Source organism: Amblyraja radiata, chromosome 2 (genome assembly GCF_010909765.2).
Source record: "Amblyraja radiata isolate CabotCenter1 chromosome 2, sAmbRad1.1.pri, whole genome shotgun sequence".
NCBI classification, from domain to species: domain Eukaryota; kingdom Metazoa; phylum Chordata; class Chondrichthyes; order Rajiformes; family Rajidae; genus Amblyraja; species Amblyraja radiata.
In genome coordinates this window covers 87,055,722-87,079,984 of record NC_045957.1, presented here as the reverse complement: position 1 = coordinate 87,079,984, position 24,263 = coordinate 87,055,722, and the positions used below count along the sequence as shown (strand labels likewise).

Sequence of the window (24,263 nt, the reverse complement as noted above, 5' to 3'; positions counted from 1 at the left end):
GCAAACATGACGAATCTACGGAGAGGAAAGGTTTAAAGGGATACTAAACTTGTGAAATATAACATTAATCTGAACAAAACTTTATAGGAACGACCGCAGGACAAAGGTTGGTAAGATGGTGCATAGATTTTAGCGCTACCGTGTACCGTTATGGCCCAGATACAAATCACACACACACACGCCGAACACACATACACACGCGCCAAACACACACACACACCAAGCACACATGCGGCAAACACACACACACACACACACACACACGCGCGCTAAACACACACACACACCAAGCACACATGCGCCAAAAACACACACACACGCGCCAAACACACACACACACACACCAAGCACACGCGTGCCAAGCACACATACACACACATTGAACACACACACGCCAAACACCCACACACATGCCACACACATCACGCCACACACGCCAAACACACGCATGGCAAACACACACACACACCAAACACACACACACGCACGCGCCAAGCACGCACACACACGACAAACATGGGCAAATGGGACTATCTTGGATGAGACATCTTGGTTGATTTGAACAACTTGGGCCGAAGAGCCTTTTCCTGTGTTTAGTTTTTTTTATTTTAGAGAAACAGCATTAAAACAAGCCCTTCGGCCCACTAAGTCCACGCAGACCAATGATCCCATACACTAGCACTATCCTACACACAAGGAACAATTTTTCATTTTTGCCAAAAACCAATTAACCTGCAAACCTGTACGTCTGGAATAGAGTGATACAGTGTGGAAACAGGCCCTTCGGCCCAACTTGCCAACACCGGCCAACAATGTCCCATCTACACTAATCCCACTTGCCTGCATTTGGTCCATATCCCTCCAAACCTGTCCTATCCACGTACCTTTCTAACTGTTTCTTAAACAATGGGATAGTCCCAGCCTCAACTACCTCTTCTCGCAGTTTGTTCCATACCACCACTACCCTTTGTTTGAAAAAGTTACCCCTCGGATTCCTATTAAATCTTTACCCCTTCACCTTGAACCTATGTCCTCTGGTCCTCGATTCCCCTAATTTGGGCAAAAGACTCTGGGCATCTACCCAATCTATTCCTCTCATGATTTTGTACACCTCTATAAGATCACCCCTGCGCTCCAACACACCCTCTAGTCCTGGCAACATCCTCGTAAATCTTTTCTGAACCCTTTCAAGCTTGACAATATTTCCTATAACATGGTGCCCAGAACTGAACACAATATTCTAAATGCGGTCTCACCAATGCCTTATATCTAAACGCGGTCTCACCAACGTCTTACGGGAGGAATTCGGAGCTCCCGGAGAAAACTGGGAGAACGTACAACCTCCGTACAGATAGCACCTGTAGTCAGGATCGCACCCGTAGTCAGGATCAAACTCGTGTCTCTGGCGCCGTAAGGTAGCAACTCTACTGCTGCGCCACTGCCTGATGTTTGATACTATGACTATATGGCTTGACATGTTCAGCTTCTCCAACCAGTTGTTTAGCTTATGTTATATTAGAATCATAGAGATTTACAGCACTGAAACATGGCCTTCGGTCCACCTTGCTCATGCTGACCAAGTTAGCACATTGGGCTGAGTCCCATTTCGCCAAAGGCCCACTAAACCTTTCCTATCCATATATCTGTCCACATGTCTTTTAAAAGTCATAATTGTATCCACTTCTATAGCTTTTTTTCTGACAGCTCATTCCAAATACAGACTATCCTCTAAACAAAAAATTGCCCACAATTACACATGATCTTGCACACCTCTATACGGCCACCCCTCAGCCTCCTACTCTCCAAATAAAACAATCCAGGTTATCAAATCTCTCCCTATAATTCAACATTATAAGCCCAGGTAACGTCTTAGTAAATCTCTTTTGCACACTTAATAACATATTTTCTGCATCTGTGCATCCAGAACTGCACACAATACTCCAAGTGTTGCATCATGTTGCAGTTGTATAAGGTCATGTTGCAGATGTATAAGACGTTGGTGAGACCGCATTTAGAGTATTGTGCTCAGTTCTGGGCACCATGTTATAGGAAAGATATTGTCAAGCTTGAAAGGGTTAAGAGATCATTTACGAGGATGTTGTCAGGACTAGAGGGTTTGAGCTATAGGGAGAGGTTCAGTAGGCTGGGTCTCTGTTCCTTGGAGTGCAGGTGGATGAGGGGAGATCTTATAGAGGTGTATAAAATCATGAGAGGAATAGATCGGGTAGATGCACAGAATCTCTTGCCCAGAGTAGAGGAATCGAGGATCAGAGGACATAGGTTCAAGGTGAAGGGGAAAAGATTTAATAGGAATAGGGGTAACCTTTTCACACACAGGATGGTGGGTGTATGGAACAAGCTGCCAGAGGAGGTAGTTGAGGCTGGGACTATCCCAACGTTTAGGATACAGGTACATGGATAGGACAAGTTTGGAGGGATATGGACCAAGCGCAGGCATGTGGGACGAGTGTAGCTGGAACATGTTGGCCGGTTTGGGAAAGTTGGGCCGAAGGGCCTGTTTCCACACTGTATCATTCGATGATTCTATGACCAACAACTTGTATGACTGTATCATAATATTCCAACTTTTGTACTCTATATTCTTGCCAATGAAGTACATTTTTAAGCTTGCACCACACTTTTCACCTGGCTCGCCACTTTTAGGGAACCTTGCACCTGCCCTCCCAGATCTATTTGTTCTGCAACGCTTTCTAGGACTCTATCATTTCCTGTGTAGGTCGTGCCCTGGTTTGATATACCAAGGTGCAATATCTCACGCTTGTCAGAGTTAAATTCCATTAGTCCTTTCTTGGCCCACATTTCTATTTGATCTAGATCTTGTTGTAAACTTAGATATTCGTCTTCACTTTTTACTATACCACCAATTTTGTGTCATCTGCAAATTTACGAAAAATGTTAACTGTATTGTCATCTATATTGTTAAAGTATGTAGGAGGGCAGTACCAGCAGCACACCACTAGTCACGGGTCTCCAATCAGAAATGCAACTCATCAGATCCATGGTTTTTTTAAAAAGACACTTAAGTACTGAAGTAACTCAGTGGGTCAGGCAGTATCTCTGGAGAATATGGATAGATGACGTTTCGGGTCAGGACCCGTATTCAGTCTGAAGAAGGATCCCGACCCAAAATGTCACCTATCCATGTTCACTGGTGATGCTGCCTGACCCGCTAAGTTACTTCACCACTTTGTGCATCCATAACAACCTTTGATGTCTTCCTCCAACCTAATCCAGTTGGCTAACTCAGCTTAGATTCAATGCGATCAAACCTCCTATCATTAAGTTAATGATTAAATGGTACAATTAAGCATTTAGTAACATCAGCATAACCTAATACCTATTTCCATTTAATGATTTAATTGACAGAAACGTGGTCAGCGGATGAACACATTGGGTAGCTCAAGTCCTTTACACCCTTCTACGCTCAGTCACAGTAAGTCATAAGCAAAATGCAAGTTTAATTTTATTTGGTTATTTAGTAGCGGAAGCCTCACCAAGTTTGAAACTAAACCTGATTTGTTTAAATGTCCAGCTATTCACAGGACACAACCATGGTTTCAAGGACGGATCACTCGAAAAGAAGCTCATAGTATGATTGAAAAGCAGGGCCCTGTGGACGGGTAAGAAATAAAAGGAAAAATCGTTATGCTTCCATAATCCAAAAAAGTTTCTATATGTCAATTTATCCACATACTGTTATGAATCAAGCAATTTTTATCAGGAACTTGAAGATCAGTAATTATAACAAAATGTTTTTGCCAAACTGTTGCAGATTATTTGAAATGTGACTGAATTTTCTTTCTCTTTTAATGTCAAATTGACTTTAAACAGTTGGTGCTAAACCCAAGAAAAAGGTGTATAACATTATATTGGGACCATTTTAGAACAAATAGGACAACCAAGAAATTGATAAAGGCAAGATGAAACATGATAATAGCTTGACAAAAAGAGCAACAAGAGACTGTCAAACTTTTAATAGGCATGTAAAAAGAAAAAAGAGTAACAAGTGGAAGACTTTATAAATTTGAGACTGAAGAACATAGAATAAGGAAGTAAAGGAAAGAAGGAATCAGGTTCCTGGACCTTTATGATCTCATTCGGTAGAGTTGACCCATAAAAAAGCAATGGGTTGCACTTGAACTAGAGGGAGACCAATATCCTGCGAGGTTGAGGCCTGGGCAGGACTGACAGCTCAATGTTTCTGGGTACAGGTGCTTCAGGCATGATCGAGGGGGAGTTGCTTTTTTGATCAGAGAGAACTTCAGGGCAATATTGAGAGAAGATAATGCAGGGGGGATTGTACAGTGAGGGTATGTGGGTGGAACTCAGAAATAAACAAGAGGTGATCACATTGATGCTATCGTACTATAGGCTCCCTAATAGTCACCAGGAATTAAGAGCAAATTTCCATAATAGCCATAATAGTTATAATAGTGGGTGAATTTAACTTGCATAACATGACTAGGACTGCCAGAGTTGTAAGGGCTAAAATGGAACGGAATTTGATTGGATACCCCACTTCACTGCAAACAGTGAATTTGATTGGATACCCCACTACCCCACTTCACTGCAAACAGCATCTTCCAATTGACCTAATTGGAAGAGGCTGTTTGCAGTGAAGTGGGGTAGTTGGCAAGAGCGAGGCTTTTAAAGAGAGAGAGAGAGTTCGGGATCAGCATATTCCTGTTAGACTGAAGATCAAGGCTGGCAGGATTATGGACTCTGATTGCTGAGATATATTGAAAGTCTGATCAGGAAAAAGGAGGAGGTATAGGCTGAAGAGATCCTTCTTGAGTGAGGAACACTTATCCCTTGAGTATAAGGAATGCATGAGTATAGTTTAAAAGGAAATCAGTGGGGGAGGAGGACATGAGATAGCTCTGACAGTTAAGGTAAAGGAGAATCCTATGGGATTCTACAAATATATTAAAAACAAAAGGGTTAACTTGGGAGAGAGTAAGGTCTAAGGATCAATTTGGTCATCCAAATGTAGAGTTATAGAATATGAGGTCTGAAATGAATATTTCCCAACTGTGTTTGCTATGGAAGCTAGAGAATTCAGAGAAGAGGATAGTGATGTCCTGAAACATATTGTTATTAAAAAAAAGCATTGCTGCCAGTCTTAAAAGTGTGTTAAGGTGGTTGATTATCTAGCATTTAGAAGCGTATGCTAGGACATTGTGGGAAGGGAGGGAGAAAATTGTTGGGTCCCCGGCATATTTTCTCACAGGTGAGGTATCGGAAGACTGGAGAGTGACTAACAATATGCCTTTAGTTAAGAAGCATTGCAGGAACTGCTAGAGTCAGTTATTAAAGATGGGATAGCAGCACATTTGGAAAGTGGTGAAATCATTGGACAAAGTCAGCATGGATTTACAAAAGGTAAATCATGTCTGACGAATCTTATAGAATTTTTCGAGGATGTAACTAGTAGCGTGGATAGGGGAGAACCAGTGGATGTGGTGTATCTGGATTTCCAGAAGGCTTTCGACAAGGTCCCACATAAGAGATTAGTATACAAACTTAAAGCACACGGCATTGGGGGTTCAGTATTGATGTGGATAGAGAACTGGCTGGCAAACAGGAAGCAAAGAGTAGGAGTAAACGGGTCCTTTTCACAATGGCAGGCAGTGACTAGTGGGGTACCGCAAGGCTCAGTGCTGGGACCCCAGCTATTTACAATATATATTAATGATCTGGATGAGGGAATTGAAGGCAATATCTCCAAGTTTGCGGATGACACTAAGCTGGGGGGCAGTGTTAGCTGTGAGGAGGATGTTAGGAGACTGCAAGGTGACTTGGATAGGCTGGGTGAGTGGGCAAATGTTTGGCAGATGCAGTATAATGTGGATAAATGTGAGGTTATCCATTTTGGTGGCAAAAACAGGAAAGCAGACTATTATCTAAATGGTGGCCGACTAGGAAAAGGGGAGATGCAGCGAGACCTGGGTGTCATGGTACACCAGTCATTGAAAGTAGGCATGCAGGTGCAGCAGGCAGTGAAGAAAGCGAATGGTATGTTAGCTTTCATAGCAAAAGGATTTGAGTATAGGAGCAGGGAGGTTCTACTGCAGTTGTACAGGGTCTTGGTGAGACCACACCTGGAGTATTGCGTACAGTTTTGGTCTCCAAATCTGAGGAAGGACATTATTGCCATAGAGGGAGTGCAGAGAAGGTTCACCAGACTGATTCCTGGGATGTCAGGACTGTCTTATGAAGAAAGACTGGATAGACTTGGTTTATACTCTCTAGAATTTAGGAGATTGAGAGGGGATCTTATAGAAACTTATAAAATTCTTAAGGGGTTGGACAGGCTAGATGCAGGAAGATTGCTCCCGATGTTGGGGAAGTCCAGGACAAGGGGTCACAGCTTAAGGATAAGGGGGAAATCCTTTAAAACCGAGATGAGAAGAACTTTTTTCACACAGAGAGTGGTGAATCTCTGGAACTCTCTGCCACAGAGGGTAGTCGAGGCCAGTTCATTGGCTATATTTAAGAGGGAGTTAGATGTGGCCCTTGTGGCTAAGGGGATCAGAGGGTATGGAGAGAAGGCAGGTACGGGATACTGAGTTGGATGATCAGCCATGATCATATTGAATGGCGGTGCAGGCTCGAAGGGCCGAATGGCCTACTCCTGCACCTAATTTCTATGTTTCTAATAAGCCAGGCTAGTGAGACTACCACCAGTGGTAGGAAATTACTAGAGGGGATTCTTAGAGACAAGATCTGCATTTGGAACGACGAGGCCTGATTAGGGGTAGTGCATGGGAAATACTCACAAATTTGAGTTTTTGAGGAGGTATCCTAAAGGATTGACATTGTCTACATGGACCTTAGCAAGGCTTTTGACATGGTCTCCCATGGTAGGCCTGACCAGAAAGTTAAATTACATGGGATCCAAGGTAAGCTAGCCTATTGGATATAGAATTGTCTTGGTGGTAGTAGTCAGAGGATGGTAGTGGAGGATTGTTTTTTAGATTGATAGCCTGTGATTAGCAGTATGTTGCAGTGATCGGTGTAGGGTCCATTGTTGTTAGTAGCTTAGCGGATGAGACCAACATTGGAGATATTGTGGGCAGTGCAAAAGCTTAACTAAGATTGCAACAGGACCTAGATCAACTGGAAAAAAGTGGACCATGGAATGCGAGATGTAGTTTTTTTTTTTTTTTTTTTTTTTTTTTTTTTATTAGAAGTACGGTAAATTACAATAACACACAACACATATATCTTAATACATTTTTTGTACCGCTTCATTTTTTTTTTTTTTAAAGCTTTAAGAAAAAGATAGAAGTAAGGAAAGTAAAGAAGGTGCGCAAGAGTTGTGAAGTGCAGAAGAGTGTTGGGAAAAGAAAGCCCCTTAGAAAAGAAGTTAGAGAAGGAAGTAAAGTAAGAAAGTAGACCCTAGAAAAGAAAGAAAAAGAAAGTAAGGACAATCGCTCTATTATAACATTAAACTCCGCAGAAAGACTACCAACCAAGTCTGTTTTTGTTGTTTTATCTCCCAATGTGCGAGATGTAGTTTAATTGAGATAAGATGAAGTGTTGCAATTTGGTGAGAGAAGCCAGGGCAGGATTTGTGCAGTAAATTGCTGGTGCATTGAGAGTGCTGTCGAACTGAGAGATCTTGGGGTATGGGTATATAGTTCCCTGAAAGTGGTGAGACAGGTGGATAAGGTGGTGATGCAGGTGTTTGGCACTTTTGACTTCTTCAGTCAGAGCATTGAGCGCAAGAGTTGGGCCGTCATATTACAACTGTACAAGTCGTTTTTAAGCCCACATTTGGAGTATTGTGTGCAATTCTGATTACCAAGTTATAGGAAGGGTCATTATACTAGAAAGGGTGCCAAAAACATTGAGGAAGATGTTACTGGGACTGGAGGGCTTGAGTTATAAGGAGAAACTGAATTGTCTGGGACTTTTTTTCCCTGGAGGGTAACAGGCTGAGGGGGGACCTTAAAGACATATATAAAATCATGAGGGTAAAGATAAGGAGTGGTCATTCGCTGGATAGGGCAGTCTAAAACTCGAGGGTATAGATTTAATGTGAGGGGGGAAAAGATTTGAAGTGACCTGAGGAGAAAGCTAGTCACAGAGGGTGGTAGATATATACGGAGCAAGCTGCCAGAGGAAGTGGTAGAGGCGAGTACACAATTACAAAGTTTAAAAGACATTTGAACTTGTAAAAGACATTTGACTGGGCAGGAAATGTTAGAGCACAGAACAGCACAGGAACAGGTCCTTCGGCTCCACATTGTGTAAAAAATGATGCCAATACTAACTCTTAACTGCCTACACAGAAACAATATCCATCCATTCTCCACATATCCAGTGGCATTTAAAATAAGCTATTCAATGCCACTGTCGTATCTGCCTACATTGCCTTCCACGGCAGTGCATTCCAGACCCTGACCGTTTAAAAAAAAATCTTACTCGCACATCTTCTTTAAACTTTGTCCCTCTCACTTTAAATCGTTGTCCCTCTCAACGTGATAGTCAATGCCTTGTCTAATGAAAGTCTACTGTCATACTTTCAAGCCGACTGTCATGTACCTACTTTACCACTCTACTGCTTGTGTTGCCACTTTCATGGAGTTATGGACATAGACCCCAAGATACCACTGTACATTAACGCTGCCATTAATTGTACAAATTCCCCTTACATTGGACATCCCAAAGTGCAACACCTCACATTTGCTCGGAATAAACTACACACATGTTTAGATGGATGGATGTGGCCCTAACACAGGGAAATGGGGCAAACTCAGGTAGACATCATGGTCGGCATGGATAATTTGGGCCAAAGGGCTTGTTTCTGTGTATAACTTTGAATCTATAACATCCAGGAATTTGTGGACATGCATTTTAGCATTCTTCCAATCTTTTGCACTTTCAAAAGAAAACTACTCGTTGAAGCAGAAAATAGTTCTGCTATAGTACGTGTTTCCACAGCATGAGTGATGAATTAAGAAATAGTATTTGCATTGTGCACACCAAATTGGTTATAACACGATTTTGATCAGGAACTAGAGAACCATTTAAAAGTTACTTTGGAATTGACAAACAGAAAAAAAAAGCATCGTCGATTTAAACAGCATATGGGGAGAAATCACTTTTCCCATAGTAATCAAATATCAATGTCTCTGAAGAACACAGCTGCTACTTTAACCACAGGGGGTTATTGAAATTGACAAGCAATTGCTTCCATTGACATTTGGGGAATGATATACAATTAAACAATGTAACATACAGTCTTCGGTATTTTTAACTTGCAGTAACAAAAGTAAACTTATTACTATTGAGAAGACCGTTATTTTTGAAAATCCTGCAGGAAAAATAACTTTGAGTCTTCCACTCTCTATCTCCTAACTCCCTTGACCCTCTTAACAGAATTGGTTTTATGACTGTATTTTCTATAACACAGGGTTTTTTAGGCAATATAACTATCACATTATAGCAGAACTACCTGTACGTAAATCTTTACCAGGAAGATGCTGCAGTGGTAAGACTAAAAATATCACGGAAGACCTCAAAATTAGCAAGAGCTTTGATTATATCTCGGTTCAATCATTTAGGGCTTGGTGCAATCACATCTAGAATAATGTATACTGGTTTAGTCTCTTATATACATGTGATAGACAGTGCACAGTCAAGGTTCATGATATACATGTGATAGACAGTGCAAAGTTAAGGTTCATGAGATTGCTTTCGGGTTGTGAATCATAGTTTTAGTACAGTAAAATGGCACTGATGTAAAATAATGACAGCAGGCATGAGTGGTCATCTATTTCATATCTTAAAAAGGCTACCTGCTCTCAAGTGCAAAAGTCATCTCATCCAACGCAATCTATTCTTGGTTGCTGAGGGAAACACGGTTGGAAATAATAGATCTTGGCCATAACTAGGATCTCAACTTTTCTTAATATGAATTAATAATTTGAACTTGAACATACCAGGTACAATTTCCGGATTTGTAGATGACACAAAACGTAGTCATTGAGAGTTGTGGGGCTGATAACAAAAGACTTCAAGAAGATATAGGCAAGACCCATGAACTGGGCAGACTGGTGGCAGATGAATTGCGATGAACATTTTTACATTTCAGTGGGAAGAATGAAAAACAAATGGAAGGTTAGAATACAGAAGTAATGACAAACCTTTATAAAACATTAGTTTGGTCACAACTGGACTATTGTGCTCAGATCTGGCACGCTTTTGAGAGGATGCAGAAGAATTTTGATAAAATGCTTCCAGAAATGAGGGAGTTAGATAAACTGGAAAGTTTGAAGTTGTTTTCTATAGAGCAGTGGTTAGATATTTTTTGTGGGATTGGTCTGATAAAACCATTTAAAATACTGAAGGATATATACACAGTCAATACAGTAAAATTTACTAAAATGTAGGGATTGCTACTCATGGAGAGCTTTGGTAGTATTGATGTTTCTCCATCACCCTTATAATTCTAGCTGCAATGAGTGTTAAGTCAGTGTCCGTAAGTCAAGGGGGAAATTGTTGGTTAGGATATGCCTTGCAATCTATCATTGTTTTTACTTGCAATGTCGAGATTGTGGAAAAGGTTGCTGAGATGTCCAACCTAAATTCCTGTTGTACAATCTCCAAGATTCAGTATATAACTAATCTGTCATACCACCTTGCTTTCATTAGAAACATGGAAAGATTGGTGCAGGAGTAGGCCATTCGGCCCTTCGAGCCAGCACCGCCATTCAATATGATCCTGGCTGATCATCTAGAATCAATACCCTGTTCCTGCTTTTTCCCCATATCCCTTGATTCCTTTAGGCCTAAGAGCTAAATCTTACTCTCTCTTGAAAACATCCAGTAAATTGGCCTCCACTGCCTTCTGTGGCAGATATTTCCACAAATTCACAACTCTCTGGGTGAAAACATTTTTCCTCATCTCAGTCCTAAATGACCTACCCTTCATTCTTAAACTGGGACCTCTGGTTCTGGACTCCTCCAACATTGGGAACATTTTTCCTGCATCTAGCCTGTCCAATCCTTTAAGAATTTTATATCTTTCTATAAGAATCCTCTCATCCTTCTAAATTCCAGTGGGAACAAGTCCAGTCGACCCATTCTTTCATCATATGTCAGTCCCGCCATCCCAGGAATTAACCTGGTGAACCTACGCTGCACTTCCTCAATGGCAATAATGTCCTTCCTCAAATTAGGAGACCAAAATTGCTCACAGGGCCATGTACAACTACAGTAGGACCTCCTTGCTCCTAAACTCAAATCCTCTCGCAATGAAGGCCAACATGTCATTAGCTTTCTTCACTGCCTGCTGTACCTGCATGCTTACTTTCAGTGACTGATGTACAAGCACACCCAGGTCTTGTTGCACCTGCCCTTTTCCTAATCTGACACCATTCAGATAATAATCTGCCTTCCTGATCTTGCCACCAAGTGGATAACCTCACATTTATCCACATCATACTGTATTTGCCATGCATCTGCCCACTTACCCAACCTATCCAAGTCACCCTGCAGCCTCACCACAGCATCCTCCTCGGAGCTCACACTGCCACCAAGCTTTGGATCATCCACAAACTTGGAGTTGTTGCATTTAATCCCTCGTCTAAATCGTTAATATATATTGTAATAAATATCATATATTGTAATATATAATATATTGTAATATATACAATAATAGATGGTCCCAGTATCGAGCCTCGCAGCAGCCCACTAGTCACTGTCTGCCATTTTGAAAAGGACGCGTTATTTCCTACTCTTTGCTTCCTGTCTGCCAACCAGTTCTCTATCCATGTCAATACCCTACCCCCAATACCATGTGCTCTAATTTTGCACACTAATCTCTTGTGTGGGACTTTGTCAAAGGCCTTTTGAAAGTCCAAATAAACCACATCCACTGGCTCTCCCTTATCCATTCTACATGTTACATCCTCAAAAACTTCTAGAAGATTAGTCAAGCATGATTTCCCCTTCATAAATCCATGCTGACTGACCGATCCTGTCACTGCTTGCCAAATGCGCTGATATAACATCTTTAATAATCGACTCAAGCATCTTCCCCACTACCGTTGTAAGGCTAACTGGTCTATAATTTCCCGTTTTCTCTCTTCCTCCTTTCTTAAAAAATGGAGTTACATTGGCTACCCTCCAGTCCACAGGAACTGATCCAGAGTTGAGAGAACATTGGAAAATGATCACTAATGCATCCACGATTTCTAGGGCCACCTTGAGTACTCAGAGGTGCAGACCATCAGGCCCTGGGGATTTATCTGCCTTCAGTCCCAAGAATAGAATTTATTTGCCACACAACTAGGGTCGGTGGAATTTGGGTTGTCAGCAGCGATACAATAATAAAGAACACACAACCACAATAAAAATGTAACACAAAAATCCACCACAGCATTCATCACTGTGGTGGAAGGCATAAAATTTGGCCAGACCTCCTCCATTTCCCCCCCGTGGACAGGACCAAAGTCCAGAGTCAGTCCAGGATCGGCTCTTCCTCACCGGAGACCGCGGCTTTAAGTTGGTGTAGGCCGCAGGCCGGCGGTCGAGATTTAAAGTCTCCAGCGCAGCCAGAAGCACCGTAGACTGCAGGACCGGCGGTCGAAGCTCCCTTCCAGGGGTGATGTTAAGTCCATGCCGGGCCCGCGGTAGAAGTTGGCCGCGGGCCGGCAGTGGTGGCTTCCTCTTCCCCCCCCCCCGTGTCCCCCACGAGGGATCCCGGGCTGTAGACGCCGCACCAGCTGGAACTCTGCAGACCGCGGCTTCAGGCTGCCGGCTTCCGCGGGCTTGCGAAACGGAGCGCTCCCCTCCGGCAAGCCCCAGCGAGGGCTCACCCGCTCCACGCCGAGAGTCCACGCTGCGCCCGCCGCTGAAGTCCTGGGCGCGTCTCCGTAGAAAGGCCACGCCTATCCTTGATGTTAGGCCACGGGGAAGGCGACCTGGAAAAAGTCGCCTCTCCATGGAGGAGGCGACCGAAGCGGTTTGCCCCTTACCCCCCCCGCACCACCCCCCACACAAAACACACCGAGGAACATCAAAAACATACTAAAAAAATTTAAAAAGTTGAAAAAAAAACTAACGCGCTGCTGACATGGCTGCTGCCAGAGCAGCGCCCCCTCCGAGTTTACCTAACACCATTTCCTGACTAATGTGGATTCCCTTCAGTTCCTCCCTCCCACTAGATCCTCGGTCCCCAAGTATTTCTGGGAGATTGTTTGTGTCTTCCTTAGTGAAGACATAACCAAAGTACTTGTTTAACTGTTCTGCCATTTCCTTGTTTCCCCATTATAAATTCACCTGTCTCTGATTGTAAGGGACCTACATGTCTCTTCACTAATCTTTTCCTTTTTACATATCTAAAGAAGCTTTAGAAAGTATACTTTTCAGAGAGTATCTTAAAAAATGTATTAAACTTTAACTTTCCCAATATTGATTGGGAATGTCGTAGTGCAGAAGGCTTAGATGGAGTGGAATTTGTCAGATGTTTTCAGGAAAGTTTTCTCTGGCAATATATAGAGCCCCACACGGGAGCGGGCAACACTTGATCTAGTCTTGGGAAATTGGGAAGGGCATGTGGATGACAAGTTTGTGGATGAGCCTTCATGAAGCGACCACTGTTCTATTAGGTTTAAGATAGTTATGGATAAAGACAGGAAAAGCCCACGAATTGAAATTCTAAATTGTAGCAATTTGTTGAGATTTGTGGAAGATCATGACCCGTATGAAGGTAGACAAATCTCCTGGGCCTGATCAGAGAGGAAATTGTAAGGGCCCTAGCTGAGTTTTACGAGTTGTCATTAAATATGGGTGAGGAGCCGGAAGACTGGAGGGTGGAAAATGATGTGCCTCTATTCAAGAAGGTTTGGGGACTAAGGACAGTGAGGTTAATAGTTGTGGTCGGAATGTTACCAGAGAGTATTCTGAGGGATAGGATTGACATGCATTTTGATGGACAAGGGCTGATTAGGCATAGTCAGCGAAGAGATAGCTGAATGAATTGAAAAATGGCTTCATGGAAGGAGGCAGATGGTGATGGTGGAAGGTTGTTTTTTGGACTGGAGGCCTGTGACTATTGCTGTTTGTCATTTATATTAATGATTTGGACAAGAACGAACAAGGCATGATTAGCATGTTTGCAGATTACACTAAAGTGGGTGGTATTGTAGATAGTGAAGATGGTTGTCAAAAATTGCAGCAGGATCTTGATCAGGTGGGCAGGTGAGCTGCGGAATGGTTGATACGATTTAATACGGTGAAATGTGAGGTGTTGCATTTTGGGAAGTCTAACACGAGCAGGACCTATAAAGTGAATGGTCGGGCTCTGGAGAGTGTTACAGTTATAAAAAACATTCAAGCCCCATTTAGAGTATTGCCTTCAGTTTTGGTCACCGTGTTATAGGAAAGATGTTGTCAAGCTGGAAAGGGTACAGAGAAGATTCATGAGGATGTTACTAGGACTCGAGGGCCTGAGTTATCGGGAGAGGTTGAGCAGGCTAGGACTTTATTTATGAAGTGTAGGAGCATGAGGGATGATCTCATATATGTGTACAAATTAATGAGAGAAGTAGATTGGGTAAATGCACAGTCTTTTGCCCAGAGAAGTGGAGTCACGAATCATAGGTTTAAGGTGAGGGGGGAGATTTAATAGGGACCTGAGGGGTAACTTTTATACACAAAGGACCGTGGGTGTGGAAAGAGCTGCCGGAGGAGGTAGTTGAGGCAGTTAGTATCACAATGTTCAAGAGACATTTAAACAGGTACATGGATAGGATAGGTTTTGAGGGATCTGGGCCAAATACAGGCCAGTGGGACTAGCGGAGATGGGGCATGTTGGTCGGCGTGGGCAAGTTGAGCTGCTGAGTTCCTCCAGCACTGTGGTTTGCTCTTCTAGCAGTTATTCATTCAGAACTCTGTTCTTTAATTTCAATCACAGTAAAGTGGACCTATAATTTAAATGTAATTATAGTTGTGATTTTTATGATGCAGGTTATTTCTTTTGAGAGATAGTCAGAGTAACCCAAAGACATTTGTGCTAACATTGTACTGTCAGCTGAAGATCAGACATTTCCAAATATTACCGGTAAGTTTTTGATTGTATTTCTAAATGTTTTGAATTTGTTCTATCTTTTCTAACCTATGCAATCATTAACATTTTTGCAGAAGTGTTTTGTCGACTATAAGTTTAAGATAAGATTGCTTCTAACTGTATGTAACTAACAAGTACCATTGATGGCAACTTGAAACTATAGATATTAACATCTGTCGTATCTCCTCACAAAAGGGAATACCTAGGCTGTAACTAATATTCATAATCTTTCAATTTCTATCAAGGTCTTATTTTGGTAAATATAAATTTCCTTTTTAATTTCTTCTGACATTAACTCCAGGGAATATAGAACAGTGGCAGTTCCTATTCAGAGCAATATTTAGGATTCAAAGATGCAAAGGGACTTGAGAATGCGGGTGCAGGATTCCAAAAAGGTTACTTTGCAGGTTGAAGCCAAGCTCTATGTATGCATTCATTTTGAGAATATAAATCTAGAATCTAGAATATAAGAGCAGCGATGTAATGATAAGGGTATTGATCGAACTGTATTTGGAGTATTGTGGGCAGTTTTGAGCCCCATCCATATCTGTGGAGGGATGTGGTGACATTGGAGAGATTTGCTAGAATGATCCCGGTGAAATGATTGTGTTAATGTATAATGAGCATTTGAAGGTCTGGGATTGTATTCGCTGGAGTTTAGAAGGATGAGGAGGGTATCTCATTGAAACTTACCAAATAGAAAACATAGAACATAGAAAAATAGGTGCAGGAGTAGGCCATTTGGCCCTTCGAGCCGCAGCACTGCCATTCAATATGATCATGGCTGATCATCTAAAACCTGTACCCCATTCCTGCTTTTTCCCCATATCCCTTGATTCCTTTAGCCCTAAGAGCTAAATCTAACTCCCTCTTGAAAACATCCAGTGAATTGGCCTCCACTGCCTACTGAGCAGAGAATTCCACAGATTCACAACTTTCTGGGTGAAAACGTTTTTCCTCATCTCAGTTCTAAATGACCTACCCCTTATTCTTAAACTGTGATCCATGGTTCTGGACTCCCCCAACATCGGGAACATTTTTCCTGCATCTAGCCTGTCCAATCCTTTAAGAATTTTATATGTTTCTATAAGATCTCCTCTCATCCTAAATTCCAGTGAATACAAGCCCAGTTGACCCATTCTTTCAGCATATGTCAAATAATGAAAGGCCTGGATAGAGTGGACGTGGAGAGGATGTTTCCACTATTTTGAGAGTCTAGGACAAGAAGTCAGAGCCTTGCAATAAAAGGACGCATCTTTAGAAAGGAGATGAGGAATTTTTTGAGCCGGAGGGTGGTGAATCTGTGGAAAACTTTGTAGAATGCCAAACTTTTGGCCATACATGAAAAGTTACAATATCTGTTTGGTAAATGTGAAAAAGTATAAAAATTTCAATCTTTTTTAATTAACTGATTATTTCTGTAAATTTAATTACCTTAAAAAATAAAATGTCCTTCACATCTTTTATGGGGAAGGAGGGAGCTGTTCCGATGGGACTGAGTCCACCTGAACCCTGCTGGGACCAGGATCCTGGTGAACTGTATAACTAGGACTGTAGATAGAAACATAGAAACATAGAAATTAGGTGCAGGAGTAGGCCATTCGGCCCTTCGAGCCTGCACCGCCATTCAATATGATCATGGCTGATCATCCAACTCAGCATCCCGTACCTGCCTTCTCTCCATACCCTCTGATCCCCTTAGCCACCAGGGCCACATCTAACTCCCTCTTAAATATAGCCAATGAACTGGCCTCGACTACCCTCTGTGGCAGGGAGTTCCAGAGATTCACCACTCTCTGTGTGAAAAAAGTTCTTCTCATCTCGGTTTTAATTGCTTAGATTGGGGCTTTGAACTAAATAAGGGGGGGAGATGTTACTGAAATCCAGAAGCAGTAACAGGACAGAAAGATTTAAAAGGGATGCGTCTAAGGTCAGGCCAAATGGTGACCAATTTTGTCTTTGTCTTTTTTTTATTTTTATTTATATAGCACATTTTTAGTCAACTTGCATTGACCCCAAAGTGCTTCACATAATTACATCCACACACACAGGCAAAGGTGGGTGAAGTGTCTTGTCCAAGGACACACACAGGCAAAGGTGGGTGAAGTGTCTTGCCCAAGGACACAACGACAGTATGCACTCCAAGCGGGATTCGAACCAGCTACCTTCCGGTTGCCAGCCGAACACTTAGCCCATTGTGCCATCTGTCGTCTTTTAGATTTTAGAGGAGGGAAGGTGAATACTGACCTGATGTTATATTTGAATGCATGCAGTATACGGAACAAGGTGGATGAGCTTATAGTGCAATTAGAAATTGGTAGGTATAACCTTGGCTGGAAGAGGATCAGAGCTGAACATCCAAGGGTACACATCCTAGGATACACATCTTATTGAAAAGACAGGCAGGTGGGCATATGGAGTGGCTCTGCTGATAAGGAATGATATTCAGTCCTTAGCAAGGGATGACATAGGATCAGATGTAGAATCCTTGTGGGGAGTGTTATGAAACTGCACAGGTCAAAAGACTGATGGGAGTTATATACATCCCTTTGAACAGTAGCCAGGATGTAGGGTATTAATTACATCAGGAGATACATTTGGCATGTAAGAAAGGCAATGTTATATTGGTTATGGGGGATTTCAATATGCAGATCGACTTGGAAAATCAGGTTGGTACTGGATCCCAAGTGAAGGAAAATGTAGAGTGCCTACAAAATGGCTTCTGACAGCAGCTTGTGGTCGAGCCTGCTAGGTAAAAGGCAATTCTGGATTTGATGTTGTGTAATGAGCCGGATTTGATTAGCGAGCTTTAAGTTAAGGAACACCTAGGCGGTATTGATCATAATATGATAAAATTCAATCTGCAGTTTGAGAGGGAGAAGATTAAATCAGATGTGTCAGTATTACTGTGAGCAAAGGTAACGACAGAGGCACGAGGGAGGAGCTGGCTAATTGGAAAGGGATCCCAGCAGGAATAAGGGTACAGCAATAATGGCAAGAGTTTGTGGGAGTAATTCAGAAGATGCAGGATCACTTCATCCCAAAGAGGAAGAAAGATTCTAAGGGGAGAATGAGCTAACTGTAGCTGACAAAGGAAGTCAAAGGCAGCATGAAAGTAAACGCAAAGGCATATAATATTGCAAAGATTAGAGGAAAGCTAGAAGATTCGAAAGCTTTTAATAATCAACAGACCGCAACTAAAAAGGCAATAAGGAGAGAAAAGATGAAATATGAATGTAAGCTAGCCAATAATATAAAAGCAGATATCAAAAGTTTCTTCAGATATATAAAGAGTAAAAGGGAGGTAAGAGTGGACATTGGACTGCTGCAAAAAGATGTTGAAGAAGTTGTAATGGGGAATAAAGAAATGATAGACGAATTGATTAGGTGTTTTTCACCAGAAGATAGCAACAATATGCCAGAAATTCATGAGTGCCAGTTTAATTTAGAGATACAGCGGGGAAATGGGCCCTTTGACCTACTGAGTCCATGCTGACCAGCGATCACCCACAACTAGTTCTATCCTACACTCTAGGGACAATTTACAGAAGCCAATTAATCTACAATACAAATCTTTGGAATGCGAGAGGAAACTGCAGCACCCGGAGAAAATCCACGCAGTCATGGAGAACAGACAAACTTCATACAGACAGCACTAGTAGTCAGGATCGAACCCGGGTCTCTGGCGCTTTAAGGCAGCAACTCTACCATTACACCCACCTCTACCACTCACCCATAGTCAGAGGTTACTGGAGTTGCTATTACTAAGGAGAAGGTGTTTGGGAAACTGAAAGGCCTGAAGGTGAATGTCACCTGGACCAGTAGGATGACACCCAGGGTTCTGAAAGAGAGGTAGCTTTTATTGTGGAGGCATCAGTAGTGATTTTTCAACAATCATTAGAGTCGGGAATGGTCCCGGAGGACTGGAATATAGCAAATGTTACTCCACTGTTCAAGAGAGGAGCAAGGCAAAAGATGAGAAACTATAGGCCGGTTAGCATGACTTCATAATATGCTTTAACATAGAAAATAGGTGCAGGAGTAGGCCATTCTGCCCTTCGAGCCTGCACCGCCATTCAATATGATCATGGCTGATCATTTCTTTCATAGGTAGGGGCATTGAGTATAGGTGTCAGGAAATCATTTTACAGGTTGTGACAGTGTCCCCTCCCTTGGATGTCGCTTTGATCCCTATCACTGGCTGCCTGGCCTGGAGTGGCCAATCCCCAGGCCAAGACTTGAGTCCATTATTGAGGATGAGGTTTCCGTGTACTTAGAAGTACATGATAAAATAGTCCGTTGTCCGCATGGATTAGTGAAAGGGAGATCTTGCCTGACAAATCAGTTGTAATTCTTTGAAGAAGTAAACAGCAGAATAGACAATGGAGAGTCAGTGGATGTTGTTTACTTGGATTTTCAGAAGGCCTTTGATAAGATGCCGCATGTGACGCTGCTAAAAAATATGAGAGCCATGGTATTGGAGGGAAGATACTGACATGGATAGATTGGTTGAATGGCAGAAAGCAAAGAGTGGGAATAAAGGGGGCTTATTCTGGTTGGCTGCCGGTGACTAATGGTGTTATGCAGAGGTCAGTGTTGAGTCCGCTACTTTTCATGTTGTATATTAATGATTTGGATGATGGAATTGATGGCTTTGTGGCCAAGTTTGCAGATGATACTAAGAGAGATAAAGGGGTAGGTAATATAGCGGAAATAGGAAATCTGCATGAGGACTTGGATAGGTTGAGAGAGTGGGTTGATGTGGCTGACTGGAATACAGCGTAGCAAAGTATTCACTTCCATGCGCTTTGGTACTAGGAGTAAAGACATAGACTATTCTCTGAATGGGGAGAGGATTCAGACACCGGAGGTGCAAAGGAACTAGAGTGCTGCTGCAGGACACCCATAAGTTAAATTGCAGGTTGAATCGGTTGTAAGGAAGGCAAATGCAATATTAGCATTAATTTCAAGAGGACTCGACTACAAAAGCAGGAACGTAATGCTGAGGCTTTATAGGGCACTGGTCCAACAGCATTTGGAGTATTGTGAGCAATTGTGGGTCCCATATCTGAGGTGAGATATGCTGGAGTTGGAAGTGGTCCAGAGGATGTTTACAAGAATGATCCCGGAAATTATTGGGTTGACGTATGATGAGCATTTGACGACTCTGGGCTTGAACTCATTGGAGTTTAGAAGGATGAGGGGGCATTAGGGGGGGAATCTTATTGAAACTTACCGAATAATGAAAGGCCTGGATAGAATGAATGTAGAGAGGATTTTTCAACTAGTGGGAGAGTCTAGGACCAGAGGGCAGAACCCAAGAATAAAAGGACGTACATTTAGAAAGGAGATAAGGAGGAATTTCTTTAGCCAGAGGGTGGTGAATCTGTGGAATTAGTTGCAGTGATGACTGTAGAGGCCATGTTTTGGGGTATTTATGAAGTCGGGAGTAACAGGTTCTTGGTTAGTAAGGGGGTCAAAGGTTATGGGGAGAAGGCAGGAGAATGAGGTTGAGAACAAAAGATAGATCAGCCATGATCAAATGGCAGAGTAGACTTGATTCTGTTCTTGGCCTATGAACATAAAATACCCATAATGCTTGTATGTTCCAGTGTCAAACATTTGTACCTTCTGGGATATTCATTGTTTCTGTCATAGTTTTGTATTCAATTCCATTTCTTTTTACTTTTGTAGTGTGAGGAAAATGGACAGCATGTCTTCAGTCTTGATGATGGAAATACCAGATTTACTGATCTGATTCAACTTGTTGAATTTTATCAACTGAACCGAGGGATTCTTCCTTGTAAGCTAAAGCATTACTGTGCCCAGATTTCTTTATGATAGTTGATTTGAATAAACTATGATAGGAAATGCTACCTTTATCTCTGCATCGACTTTGGGATTTTTTTGAGAAAATAACTATTTTTCAACAAAACTGTGAAATCAAGTAAAACCATAAATCGAAGACTAAATTGAGGCCGCACCTATTCACAAAATCGTGGTAAAAATGCAGAAGATGGTGTGAGTGGCTGAGAGTATTTTTAAATTTCATCAGTCACTTTGTGTACATTCTGATAATGATATTCAAGATGAACTACATAAACTATATATTACTGCAAAAAAAAACAACATGACTATTGCACCTGCTCTGGGGTAATCTTGATACTGTATTTGAATTGAAGAAAATGAATTTATATTCTAATATGGGCTGGCAATTTGCCCATTCAATTTTTTTTTAATGGCATTGCTAAAGAGACACGATTTCCTGCAGCACTTACTATTTCTTTTGTTTCTTGAATGCAACCTATTGTGAATAATGTTCAGATGTAGGCATCTTCAAAAAAATAAAGAGTTCTGTAACTGCTGCTTTTGGCAGGTTGACATAGAGCCATTTACAATATCCCCAAGTACATCATGGGACATACACTGTCCAAAGTCAAGTAAATAATAGGTCAAGCAAAAATTTGCATCCAGCACATTTTACTGCCGTGAATTAAATTCTTCAAATCAACGTGAAACTATGGTGGATTAAAGTAAATTCAGTTTAATGTACCCAGTGAAGTTTATCGAAAAGCTGGCAAGTATAAAATAAAAGCAGGCACTATGGAGATGACCTTTGGATACAGACAGTAAACTAGCAATTGCCGATTGATCTCTTATGCAATGATTTCAGTGGGGAAAAAAGTTAGATATGGCATATACTGGCTGTTCAATTGGCAAATGTCAGTTTACTACTTGTAGGCAAAATGAAAACTGTTCCTAACACTTCTGGACTAGAAATCCAGGCAAATATTATGTTGCATTACTATGTGGATTTTGTCTTTTGAGAATTTGCTGCACTACACCAAATTGTATTTCTTTTCTGCTAAGGTTTGACCCGTTGTTAAATCACCAAGTGGTATTTGTTTAATTGTGATGTCTACAAAAGTGTTAAATTGTCCAGCCTTGGAAATTAAGGTCATTTGCATTGTGCAGGTTAAGGCCCTTGAGTTATCAGATCACCTAAATTAAACTCTTATTTCAATTACCAAAAGCACTATAATTGTTTTCAAATACACTGAATCCATTTAAAAAAAGTAATGTTAGGATACAAGATGAATTACTTAATTTCAGATGACACAGCAGTGTAAAACTACCAAATTATTTTCAAAATGCAATTCTAAATAAACAGCTATTTAGACAGCCCTAGTTTGAAAGAATGTGTAGAAGTGTAGAATACTACAGTTTACGGATTACATTTTTGGCTTATAATTGTTTGATTTTCTTACAAATTCCATCAACTTACTTGCGAAAAGATTTTTAGTTTAAGTGCGTTGTTTATTTTCATTTTACTACAAGTAAATTTTCTTTTTTGTCATAAAGTGCCCCTTCAAATAATGGTTGCCTAATGTACTCCCATACTATATACACATGCGCTTTTGTAATAATTTGCATAAACTAATCTACACAGTAAATGTTGGTGTGAAGGCATTTCAATTTTACAAAATATCATTGAATCCATAAAATATATTCTGAAATTTTTTTGAATAATTTTGAGAACAGGATCCTTGCATATTATCTGTAAACACCAAGCCAGAATTTTTTAATCGGTATTGCATCTTTTTTGCATATTTATGATTGTAAATTATATTTAAATTTAGAGAAGCAAAAGGTGTGTAGGAGCCCTTATGATAATGTGATGGTTAATAATTTTGAACATTCAATAGTTATGCATCATTTAGTTTTATCCATTAGTTCAGCAGGTAATATGCATATACTACTAATTATATTCTTATTATCAGCTTGACTGAGCTCTTCTACTGAAATTCTGACAGGGTTTCAATCTGACTGGCCCAACAATCTGGCTGGCTATCAATAAAAAGCCAATGACTGATATTTTATTTTTGTATTTGTGATATGAATGTACAGTAAAAGGAGACTCTCAGGGTTGATGAAGCCTGTTGATTTTTTTTCTTACTTTGTGAAGAAAAAAATCACAATATATCATATCGTATCTGGTCGAGAAGAATATACCAAATATGTTTGGTTATTAACATACACAATATATTTGTCCACATTTAACAGCAAATTAATTTACCCATCAAAATGAAAATAGGTAATGTGCTTCAGTTTGAATGGGTCTGTTCCTCAATAAGTTACTGCATGAAGATATAATCAATCATTTGACCAATCAAAGCACCTTTTCCATTGATGGGATTTGCTTAAGTTTAACATAATGCAAAACTGATGACTAGGAAATGGAATGCAGCAAACCTTTTTTTTCAGGGAATGCTTGAAGGTATTAACTTTTGAAATGGAAATCTGTATTCATAATATGCTTGGTGTAAATAGCTATAAGGCTTGTGAACTTAACTGTAACTGTCCAGGTATTTTTGTATAAATAAGGGACTGATATATTCTGTTTATTGTAATTAGAAATAAACATTAATGCAAACTTGCTCATTTGCAACTACTTAATACAAATGTTCAGACTGTTCTTTTCGCTCACCAGTAATTTAATTTTGTTACCTTTGTCAAAGTGCATTATGCATTAGAACATTGGTCCCCAAATTTTTGCTGAGTTCCACTTAGAGATCTGGGTGCTTCTTGTCCTATCAACATGCTCATTATATGCACAGAATAAAATCTGCTTTGTGGAGAAAATGTAACTTAACTCAAAGTGCTAAAATCAATATTCCTAACAGAAGTCCAGTATAAGCAATAGTGCACTTAAAACTATCATAGAAAAATATAATATAATATCAAGTTCATTGAAAAGCATCAGCCTGTTGACTCAACATGGAATCAATCAATCAATCAGTTTTATTCGTCACTTTGCACATAAAGTGCAAGTGAAATGAATTTGTCAGCAGCGGTACAATGATAAAGAACACACAAAGACAATAAAAATTTAACACAAACATCCACCACAGCATTCATCACTGTGGTGGAAGGCACAGAAATTGGCCAGTCCTCCTCCATTTTCCCCCGTGGTCGGGACCTCAACCCTCCGTAGCCATCGCTGCGGGCGTCCAGATGATAAAAGGACATGGTAAAAGTCAAGGTAAGTCCAGGATCGGCTCTTCCCCACCGGAGACAGCGGATTCAGGCTGGTGTAGGTCGTGGTCGAAGATTTAAAATTCGCGCCGCAGCCAAAAACACCGCAGACTGCAGGGCCGAC

The 24,263-nt window shown here is 41.1% G+C and overlaps 1 protein-coding gene across 7 annotated transcripts in view; it reads left to right on the top strand.

The window, feature by feature from the left end:
- Window positions 1-23,566, top strand: part of grb10 (growth factor receptor bound protein 10) — a 194,168-nt gene extending 170,602 nt beyond the window's left edge. For all 7 annotated transcript variants that reach the window (XM_033049957.1, XM_033049921.1, XM_033049975.1 and 4 more), the window contains 4 exons: window positions 3,388-3,454; window positions 3,554-3,641; window positions 15,004-15,097; window positions 20,798-23,566. In XM_033049957.1, coding sequence (XP_032905848.1) covers window positions 3,388-3,454; window positions 3,554-3,641; window positions 15,004-15,097; window positions 20,798-20,944 — 396 coding nt within the window. In that variant the 3' untranslated portion in view covers window positions 20,945-23,566. The remainder of the gene's footprint in view (window positions 1-3,387; window positions 3,455-3,553; window positions 3,642-15,003; window positions 15,098-20,797) is intronic.
- Window positions 23,567-24,263: the final 697 nt, after the last annotated feature.